The sequence below is a fragment of the Mercurialis annua genome, linkage group LG2 (assembly GCF_937616625.2).
Source record: "Mercurialis annua linkage group LG2, ddMerAnnu1.2, whole genome shotgun sequence".
Classification (NCBI taxonomy): Eukaryota; Viridiplantae; Streptophyta; class Magnoliopsida; order Malpighiales; family Euphorbiaceae; genus Mercurialis; species Mercurialis annua.
In genome coordinates this window covers 1,769,517-1,779,484 of record NC_065571.1, presented here as the reverse complement: position 1 = coordinate 1,779,484, position 9,968 = coordinate 1,769,517, and the positions used below count along the sequence as shown (strand labels likewise).

General features: G+C 34.4%; 3 protein-coding genes across 7 annotated transcripts; 1 reads left to right on the top strand and 2 right to left on the bottom strand.

Annotated features, from left to right (window-relative positions):
* Positions 1 to 569: 569 nt before the first annotated feature.
* LOC126667405 (small acidic protein 1) lies at positions 570 to 914 on the bottom strand. The gene has a single exon (XM_050360373.2). The coding sequence runs from the start codon at positions 846 to 848 to the stop codon at positions 660 to 662; it is 189 nt and encodes a 62-aa protein (XP_050216330.1). The 5' UTR covers positions 849 to 914; the 3' UTR covers positions 570 to 659.
* Positions 915 to 1,031: 117 nt separating this feature from the next.
* On the top strand, positions 1,032 to 3,922 carry LOC126667404 (uncharacterized). Of its 4 annotated transcripts, none has more exons than XR_007638178.2 (3): positions 1,033 to 1,481; positions 1,782 to 2,506; positions 3,340 to 3,922. XR_007638178.2 is itself a non-coding variant. In XM_050360372.2 (2 exons), exons 1-2 carry the CDS (start codon positions 1,101 to 1,103, stop codon positions 2,319 to 2,321), a joined length of 816 nt encoding a protein of 271 aa, XP_050216329.1. In that variant the 5' UTR covers positions 1,032 to 1,100; the 3' UTR covers positions 2,322 to 2,659. The 4 variants fall into 4 exon arrangements, 2 of the variants coding, with proteins under 2 accessions (XP_050216329.1, XP_050216327.1); XR_007638179.2 differs by having other exon boundaries at positions 3,286 to 3,922; XM_050360372.2 differs by lacking the exon at positions 3,340 to 3,922 and having other exon boundaries at positions 1,032 to 1,481; positions 1,887 to 2,659.
* Positions 3,923 to 4,410: 488 nt separating this feature from the next.
* On the bottom strand, positions 4,411 to 8,927 carry LOC126669904 (carboxyl-terminal-processing peptidase 2, chloroplastic). 2 transcript variants are annotated; one of them, XM_050363546.2, is made up of 13 exons: positions 8,538 to 8,927; positions 8,280 to 8,429; positions 7,607 to 7,689; positions 7,281 to 7,489; positions 7,002 to 7,070; positions 6,716 to 6,834; positions 6,200 to 6,275; positions 6,086 to 6,127; positions 5,666 to 5,774; positions 5,247 to 5,344; positions 5,073 to 5,166; positions 4,822 to 4,995; positions 4,411 to 4,655 (listed from the first exon to the last, which is right to left on the bottom strand). In XM_050363546.2, exons 1-12 carry the CDS (start codon positions 8,881 to 8,883, stop codon positions 4,870 to 4,872), a joined length of 1,521 nt encoding a protein of 506 aa, XP_050219503.1. In that variant the 5' UTR covers positions 8,884 to 8,927; the 3' UTR covers positions 4,411 to 4,655; positions 4,822 to 4,869. The 2 variants fall into 2 exon arrangements, with proteins under 2 accessions (XP_050219503.1, XP_050219502.1); XM_050363545.2 differs by having other exon boundaries at positions 8,523 to 8,926.
* Positions 8,928 to 9,968: the final 1,041 nt, after the last annotated feature.

Genomic DNA, 9,968 nt, shown 5'->3' with positions numbered 1-9,968 from the left:
TAGATTTGGTCTGCTATTAGCGGAGTAATGATCGAATACTAATAGGATGAACTTTTTTTAGCTATCTATTCTCAAAGCAACGGACGGAAACATCTTTTTAAGTCACCGCAGATTCCTTTTCATAAAAATCGAAAATCCTGCGTAGGGATCGGCAGTTGGTCAGTCAAGACCAGTTGGGGTCTCGATCTCTCATTCCCCCCAAATAAATTATTCTTATTTGAACCCGCAACCATGATGCTCATGGCTGAAGCTTAGACCAGTATACCAAACTGGTGCAGGCTATTAATCACCATATTCCTTTTCACAATTGATCACCAGCAACCGGATATAGAAGCAGCAGAGTAAGCAGTCTAAAGCTCAGTGATTAAATTACAATTCAATTTTATTTGCAGAGTGAATCATGCAATGCTTTCAGATAATACTCCGGCAGAACTTGAAATAATCAAGTAATGCTTTCAGGTAATATTCCTTTTAAACCAAATTTCATTAATTTTAATTAACAATCATAGTAGAAAACAAAAGGACCAAACCCTAAAGGTAGATGAATCACAAGTAATACACAGCAAAAATTAACAGTAAAATTAATCCCATTAGATAATTTATATATTAGCAATCAAAGCAGCAATAAACATAATCATCAAATTAACTAACAGATTAAATTAATTGATGTCGCTGTCATCAAAATCATCCTCGAAATTGTTGAAGAAATCAGCATCAACCAGCTTGTTATCGATGTTCACCACGCCTTCACCGAAGATCTCCAACGGATCCACGTCATCAACGTCCATCGCCACCGACGATCCTTGCTCGTCCATGTCAGCAAAGTACTCCATCTGCATCGGCCTCATGTTCGCCGGAATTTCACCTGTTTATTCAATCTGTAGCTCTTCAAAGCTAAAATCCACGACCTTAGGGTTTATATACGAAATTATTATGAGTATAATCGACGTCGTTTTTATATTATGAAAAATTGTAGAAACGACGTCGTTAAAAAAAAGACGCGCCCCTTTCAAAAAGGCCAAAAATATTTGAGTTAATAGAGAGATAATGAGAAAGTGGACTATGGAGAAGCTACGTATCTTACGAACTGGTGGCTACAAATGGCCAGTGGCGGTGCTTCTGCCGGAAAATTCGTCGGTGCCGGAGTACTGTTGTTGACTAAACCTGGCTCCTTAAATATCCGTCGAAAACACTTTTTGCCATTAAAAAGTTCAGCACATTATTATTTTTTTCAAAAATTATCATATAGTTGTATCAGTCGCCAAAACGACTCGACGGTTTGGTCGCAGAGATTCAAATTTAGTAAGAATAAAAGCTATAGACAAAGCGGTGGTTTAGACGGAGAAGAAGAAGAAGAAAGTTCTGAAAGAAAACGCAAAAAGCGGAGGTGGTGGTCCGATGAAACGCCGTTTATGGAGGAACAAGAAGAAGAACCACCTGATATTTTGGAGGAATTTATTGACGATCTTTGGATTATTGAGGTAATTTAATTACTTATAAATTATAATTCATATTCTTATGTTTTTACTTTGTTTTTAATTGAATTAAAATTGTTGTTTTATTCATGCAATTAATGAAAATTCAGATTATTAGTTATTCGGATGTTCTATTAGAAATAAGAGAAATTCTTAGGTAAACTTAGTCCACCACGTTATCCGTAGACTGAGCTAATCATCTTATAACACGTTTGTAATATATGTGTGTAGATTTTAATTGTGATATTACAATAATTACTTCTGTTTGATAGAGAATCAAATTGTTTAGCTCATTGGTCAGTGCAGGTATTCAAATCCTACGGTTGGGGGCTTCCACTCATAATTATATCTTGGTTGATAGCCACTGGTCCTAAAGCTTTGCTTATGACATTAGCTTTCCCTTTTGGGCAGTTAATCACTACTTTTGTGTTTAAGAAGCTTTGGGGAACGGCTCGGAGTAAAAAGCCGAAACGCACGGCCGGAAAGAGGAGGAAAAGGAAACCATTTGTGACTTCTCCAAGTGATGTTGAAAATGAAGAACAAGAGCAAGAAATGCAGGAGGAGAGTGTGAAGGGAGATAATGTTAAGGGTTTTCAGTCTTGGGTAGGTAATGATGATGGTTCGGTTAATAAGGGAAGTAAAGAGGAGCCCTGTTTTGGTGGATGGGATGAGCTTGATCGGATGGAAGCTACGCAACGCCCACCTCGGAGGGACGGTCAGCCTCGGAGAAGAACATCGATGAATGGGAAATTGGGTAAGAGAGGAAGTAAAAATGATGTGCCTTTGCTGTTGAGATTGTTGATTTCGTTTTTTCCATTTTTAGGTTCTTGGACAAAGATGCTTTAGTAAAAATCTGGTATGCTAGATTAGAATCTGCAGTATTGTGAGCTTTTGGGTTGAAGCATGAGTTCATGATCGAGAAGGGTTGTTCGTCGACTCTGTTCGTTTTGAGCATTTTCCATTTCACAGAATTGGGAGAATATTGAGAAAAATTTCATGTTATTTTTGAAGTGTTTCATGGCAATGCAGAGGTCAGTTTCAAAACTTGTTCTGCACCTTATTTTATCTTCATATGTCATTGAACCTTTGTTAGTTCTCAGGGTCTCTCACCCTTTGTTTTATACAAACCCTTTATATATGATTACAAATTTAATCCTGAGGAATTAATTAGAAGTTTACTACAACCAGATAGTTCTGAGGCCTAAATGCTCATTTGATGGTGTATCTCCATCACTTGGAGTTAAATTTATTGAATATTAATGAATTCACTAAAGAAATAATTCGAAGTACTGTTTTTTTCCCGTTATAAACTGAAAAGTAATGCTTTAATCAATTTATAATAAATAGACTTTTTAGGCTGACAGTGAAACTACACTCTCACTATATAGAAAAACATTCGAACAATTAGATTTTGAAAATTCTTGCAAGTGCCCTCTTTGGAGTCATATATCAGAGCCCTCGTCTCTGCTGATGTCGTAATGCAGCCTGGACGGTCTATTTCGTCAGTAGCTGAAGCTAGCATAACTTGCGAATTTGTCTGGTTGAAAAATAGCGGCCTTAAGTTTGCGATATGACAAGGTCTCTTGAATATGTTCAAGGGAAATGTGGGAAACTTGATCCAAGTTTCTATTGAAACGATTGTTCGAGCTGGCTAATGAGAGGCAACCTTGTAAATGTCCCAAACTTGACTTCACTTCCTCTATATCTACTTTAGGAAGTATCTTGCATTTCCCCAAAAATTTCTGCTGCCAAATCAAACATAATTAACACAGTGTATATGATAAATCTTTTTCCATGTCTTTGATTTTAGTGTCACTGCATATGAGTGCCTATTGCCTGGTAATTGTTTGCTTCACCCTGGCAGAAGGGAAGGGATTCTTTTTTATCAACGGAAGGGATTCTTACAACCTTATAATCAAAGACAGATGAATCATATCCAAACCCTATAGCCTTCCATGCATGAAAAGGAAATATATGGTCAGGTTATGGGGAAGGTAATGTTGTAGGTTCTCTGGTAGAGGGATTCCATAGAATCAGACGCAGTCAGAGAAACACATACGACACCATCACAGCAACACATGATCTCCAATAGATCCCACGTGATCTCCAACGGATCCCAGGTTGATGGTGTAAAATCAGTCGGAAAGCTGTGTGATACATACATCTTCGCATTGTTGTTCTTCTACTTTTTTGATTGTTTCATAATCTGCCATTTTTATCAGCCAGCTTCTGCAAAGTTTCCGTGGCAGCTGTTTCTGCATTGCTTCAAGTCCTCGTGCAGTTTTCACAGCGTTGACAACGAACTTCTCTTGAAAAATCAAAGAAATTGTGACATTATGACGACTCTAGTAGTTCCTGGTGAAATTCTGCCATTGTGACGATTCTAGTAGTTCTGTGAAACTATGGCTGCTAATAAGAGAATTCCATTGCTTCGAAATGCACTTCAATCGGGTTAAAGATTCTCTCTGTGGACTTATAACTTCACCATTTCCTTTTTCAATTCTTTTGCGCCTCATGGTTCTTTTTATTTTAAAAAGCAATTTTTATAAAATAAAAAGCATTTCATAAATAAAGAGCAATAATTTTAATTCTAATACAATGACCTTTAAAGCGACAACTAAATAAAAATGGAAGGAATAAATTTTATTTATTTTATTTTTAAACTGAATTAAGTTTAGCTGTTGGAATATCTATTATGTCATAAGATTTTTTTTACTAATTTAAATGTTTATACTTTGAATTCTAACGTTTATATAATATATGAAAATAGTTTTTTTTTTACGATTTAACTAGTACAATGGTTAACCGATTCACACGATTGTTTTCTGATTCAGAGCGGTTGAACCAGATTTTTCATTTTCAATAGGAACAAAACCAGATTGGCCTCTAATTTGTGGTCAAACCTGCCCATCAGATCCGGTTCTTAAAACACCGGTTCCAATTCAATTTGCAATATTTTACATTTAAGAATAAATTAAAATGAACATATAAGTTTAAAAAAAAGAAAAGAAAAATGGACATATTAGTTTTAAAAAAATGAACATATATCTACAAATAAAGACCTTAGCTAATGTACATGCAACTTAAAGAACAGTGTAGGCCACTCCCTTGATTAAAGCGTCAAGCTTGGTCTTCACAAAATAATACTCTGGTTTCACTTGCTGCAGCCATTTCAAGCAACTGTAATCCGAACCAACTAATAAGCTTCTTAGAAATGTGATCAAAGATTTTAAAGTCCAATTTCATATTTATATTTATAGCCTATTTTTTAAAAAAATATACATGATTGATCCTTTTTCGGCTGAATTTAGGTATACCACAGGTTAAACAAAGCAAGCAAACCCACCAGACTCGGTTGTTATTGCGGCAGGCTATCGACCACTTCAATTATGGGTCATCTTGCAAATAGCTGCACTTTGTTGACATAACATGCCGATGTCGTGTCTTGGAGACAGCCGCAAAAACTCTCCTCATCCTTTGGGAACGATTTTGGCAGCGGATGATCCGGAATAACACCAACCTACGAAGCAATAAGAAAGTTGGTACGAATAAGAAGAGACATGCTAACTTAGCGAGATGCACAGTATTATAGAAAACCTTGTCAATATCGGTATGCGCCGGCGTCTCATAACGAGCAACTGTAACAGCCAAGCCAGAGCCATCAGATAGCTGAAAAACTGATTGAATCTTTCTGCAAATAGAATGAATACACTGGCAAAATTAATAAAATTATCCTTAAATGCTATGGAGTATAGAGGCACAAGTAAGTACCCTTTGCCATATGTGGGTTCTCCAAAGAGCACCGCACGTTTATTGTCTTTCAATGCACCAGCCAATATTTCACTTGCACTTGCAGTTCCCTTGTTCACCTAAAAAGAGAGCATTTATATTCTAGTATTTGCTGATTAAAATGTAAATGACTTTTAAACCGGAAAGCCCTTTACAGGTAAAGTAACAGCACATCCTTGATAGGAGTGTGCATCAAGTTCAACCAAATTAAACCGAATCAAAAGATTTACTTTTTCTAGAAAATCAAACTGAATCTAAATTTTAAGGAATTAAAATTTTCCAAACCTAACCGGATTTTTCTTTTTAAAACTTTTTCAAAAACCAAACTGAATCTAAATTTTAAGGAATAAAAAAAAACTAGAAGATTTTAGGTATACTTAAAATATAGAGGAAAAGCATACCAGTACAGCTAGGGGCTCTGAAGCTGCAATTGCAACATTTCCGTCTGCATCATATATGTCTCGAACACCACGACTATCACAAATATACACAATGACACCTTTGTCTAACCTGAATGGCATCAAGTAATACAAATAAGTACTAGTGTATGACTTGAACAAGAAAGAAAATAGCAGTTGATTTGATTGTACATTTGGTGTCGATAATGGCACAATATTGCATTATTCTGACAAACTTTGAGAAAACAAAAAAATATAATTAAACAAAAAGTTAGATTAATATTCATTGCCTTCAACATAAATGTTATTGGCACCAAATTCAAATCAAACTGCTGGATAATTAACTCAGCGACTAGTTCAAAGCAAACAAATATTAAAAAGTAAAAAGTATCATGTTTACGTCTAGCCATTGATTTAACTTACCAGATCTTGGCAATCTCAATTCCTTCGGGAAATGAGCCACCACTGCATAAAATTTTAGTTTAGAAAAGCTGCCAAATGACCAACTGAAAATGTAGCATGTTGAATGCCAATCACCTATTGTCTCGAAGGTCTAACACAAAGGCATCAACGTTATTACTCCTCAAAGTGCCAATAGCTTCCTTGACAGCAGCTGGAAAAGAAGAAATTATCAATAAGCATGTTAACTGTATATTTTTTACACTGAACATCTTATACAAAAACAAAAACAGGGCAGAGAGAAATGCAATGGATAAAATAAGACTTTAATGGAGCTAAATTTTGTTTCATCATGAAAGGAACACATGAGCTCTACAATCTAACAGATACATACAGCTCACACTAACTATTGTAAGAATTTCAAGGCACAAACAAATGAAAAATGCAATTGCATAGTAACTTAACCAGTTTAACATATTGAAAACATAGAGTCATCATATATATACATATTTCAAACAGAATAAATTTCTCTATAGGAGTATGATACAAAATCCATTCTTAATTACCATATAAATTTTTCCAAGAGTCATTAGGAACATGTCAGTACAGTTTCTTTAAGGAATCTAGCTGATAAACACAACTCTGGAAACTCACCTGAAGCATTTTGGTTGAATGTTGTAAGTTTAATATAGCCTATTTTGGCAGATTCCTTCCCTGAGCCAGAAACTTCACAGAACCTTGACTTCACTGGATTCAGAGACACCTTTTCTCTCCTGGATAGAAACTTTTAGATAGTTTTAATTCCACTAAACATTCTAATTAAAGTAGCTGAATTTACATCGGAATGACATAATGAAACACTTTTTTTTAGAGTAGAAGCAAATTTCAGGAGCGAAAATAGTTCTCAATTAATCAAAAGATTTGATAGCAGCGAAATTACGTCAAAGCAAGATGCTTTGTTTCAGGTCCACTGCGAATGGTTAATTCCACTGAACTGCCTTTGGGTCCCCTGCAATGATCAATAGTAGTTTAGCACACTAAAAAGTTGAAGAGTGATGCAAGAGGTCTTCTTGACTCTTTTATTATTATTCTTTATTTATTATATACTTTCTGGGTAGAGGTGTATCTTTGCTTATATTGAGAATAATCTGGCTAGAACTCTAGTGTTATACTATACAATAATGCACTGGAACAAAGATTTATTAGTAAAGCTACATACTGCAGACGATCTGCTGCATCATATATTCCCATGCTTTCCGTACTTGCATCATCTATTGCCAAAATCATGTCCCCAGATAAGATTCCAGCCCTACTTGCAGGACCCCCAGGAGATGCAGAAATGACAACAAGTCCAGATGGTGATCCATCAGAACCTGTAGGATAGCCTATCGATAGCCCTACACCTGTTACAGCACCTTGTGTTCCAGACTGCCTTCAGAGAAGCATGCAACAGATTTCAAATAAGAAATGTCAAATTTGTTCTTCCACAGTAAAGAATGGTATAGTTGATATGCAATTTCAGTAATTAAAAGAAATGCATTGTACCCTCAAACTCTTAAATTTCTCCGGCTCTAGAAAACGAGTGAAAGGGTCGCCCAATGTGGCAAGCATCTTCCTTATAGCCATGTCTGTTTCCAAAATAGGCCAATTGACTACTATCAGTGATATAAGGTTGACTTGTCACTAACTGAAATTGCTTTGAATTTACACCAGTCAAATATGATTCTTCAAAAACAATATTACCTATAGCCAAATTACATGACCATTACCAAATTATGAATATACAACAATGTCATTTTTCTTGAAAGTAAAACCAAATTAACTCCGCCGTAAAAAGGAAAAAAATGATACTTTCTCCCTCATCTGAATAACCATATCATAGATTATAAAATAAGTAAATGACATTTTAAATGATAAAATCATAACTTATGTAATATAACAGAGCCGTGGAGGTCAGGTGTTGATGCCATTCCTTTCCTAGTGATAACTATTGTTCGTTTGGTTCAAATGAATTCCACGAGATTCTTATAAAATCCATTTGTAAATGAATATAATTCTGTTTGATTTACTTATAAATTCATCAAGTACTTGTACATTAAAATTTTGTAGAATTGACCATGTTTATATCAAATGAAATACTATCATCAAAGCAGTAATTAGAATATTCAAGTAAGAATTCCGAAATCAAATAGAAAAACAGGAATAACAATTAACATACATGTCTCTTCTCTATTATTCATAGGTTCATTTCGCAGAGCATTTTCTCTGTACTTAAACCAACTCTGTCCATTGAAATTCTTATCAACATACGCCCGATCAATCGTCCTCCACGCCTCCAAGAACAACAGATTTTCCTCACTTAACGCCCCTAAAAAAACACAAAAAACAATCAGCACCAGAACAATCCATAAATTAACCTTACAAAATTACTTAAAATCAAATCAAATCAAATCAAACTCACAAGCAGGAGCATTGCTAGTACTCGTCGCAATAGAAACAGAGGTAACAACCAGCACTGTAACAACCAATCGTTCAATTTTTTTCCTCAAATTCCGCACGGAATTCAAGCATTTCGTCAAAAACGGCGCCGGATTACGATAAATTAGGTCATATTTAGATTCTGCTGTTGCTTTATTAAAATGAGTGTAAATTCTACGCGTGTGATTGAATTGATGTGATAATCGAGCTTCGAAAGTCGGCGGTCTCAAATTTAAGGGGTGAAATTGTGAATAATGGAAGTTTACGGGTGATGTAGTGGAGTTACGAAAAAAGTTAGGGTTTCTGTTAAAAAGTGTAGTTGCAGAGCTTGTAAGTATCGCCATTGCAAGGCAAAGGACAGCCCCTCAAGTTCGATAGTGTTTTCGTTATCGTAATTAAAAAGAAAAGGAAAAAGGTGCAGATACACCCTCAAACTATTAACCAGTGAATAATAAAGCTCCCATACCGCCATACGTTTAACCCAGTGTATACTTAATAACTTGTATACATTTAAGATATTTTTATAAGATAATCGTTTATATTTTTTTAATTAAATAAGTATTAGATCCAAGATATTCATAAATTAGTTGTTATTAGAAAATTATATTTAATTAAATAAATAAACATGTATTATTTATTTTAAAATGATGATTAATTTGAAAACGAGAGAGTATAAAATACAAATTCAATGGAAAAGAAAAGAAAGATACAGAAAGAGGCCTTCGATTTGATTTTGCAGATTTGGCAACTCATATCCAGACTTTGGACTAGTCCCGCACCAAGATGGGTATTTGTTTTCATTTTAAACGGATTTCAATTGTGATATAATATTTTTAATTTTTTTATATTTAAATTGATTTTTATTCAAATTATATGAATACCTTGTCGGAAATGTTATCAAATTTAAATTTATATATGAATATAATTTAAACTCATAAATCTATTTAAATAGAAAAACGTTTTACTAGTTCAACTATATTTTGAGAATAAGACGGGCATTTGTAAGCAGAATAAATGAAATATTAATGGCTGTCTGCCGTACACAGTGAAAGGTACTTTGTTCCACCACATAATCAAAGTCACGATGATTTTTAATAGTCAACGATCCCACTTTCATAGTAATCCTCTAAAATTGATTGAAATTAATACATTGCTTTATTATTTTAATTTAACCCCTTTTCATTGACTCGTCAACGGCCCCCTTCCAGAAAGCTTATGTAATCTTTCACTTTTAGAACATATTTTAAAATAATTAGTGATAAATAAAAAAAAATCATACTAAAGACAACGTGTGAACATAATAAAAGTTAACATGTGAACATGTAAAAGTTAACTTTTATAGGCATGCTTTAGTTCTACTAAGTTGGTTAATATTATGTCACAAAATGATATATGGAGTATTTTAAATTAATGAATGGAGTATTTTATT

Excerpts from the sequence above, each read along its gene's own strand:
- LOC126667405 (XM_050360373.2), bottom strand. The coding sequence starts at position 848 with ATGAGGCCGATGCAGATGGAGTACTTTGCTGACATGGACGAGCAAGGA.
- LOC126667404 (XM_050360370.2), top strand. The coding sequence starts at position 1,101 with ATGGCCAGTGGCGGTGCTTCTGCCGGAAAATTCGTCGGTGCCGGAGTA. Across the intron at positions 1,482-1,781 it reads ACGATCTTTGGATTATTGAG|GTATTCAAATCCTACGGTTG; the intron begins GTAATTTAATTA and ends TGGTCAGTGCAG.
- LOC126669904 (XM_050363545.2), bottom strand. The coding sequence starts at position 8,883 with ATGGCGATACTTACAAGCTCTGCAACTACACTTTTTAACAGAAACCCT. Across the intron at positions 8,430-8,522 it reads TACTAGCAATGCTCCTGCTT|GGGCGTTAAGTGAGGAAAAT; the intron begins GTGAGTTTGATT and ends GTGTTTTTTTAG. Across the intron at positions 6,276-6,715 it reads ATTCAACCAAAATGCTTCAG|CTGCTGTCAAGGAAGCTATT; the intron begins GTGAGTTTCCAG and ends CTTCTTTTCCAG.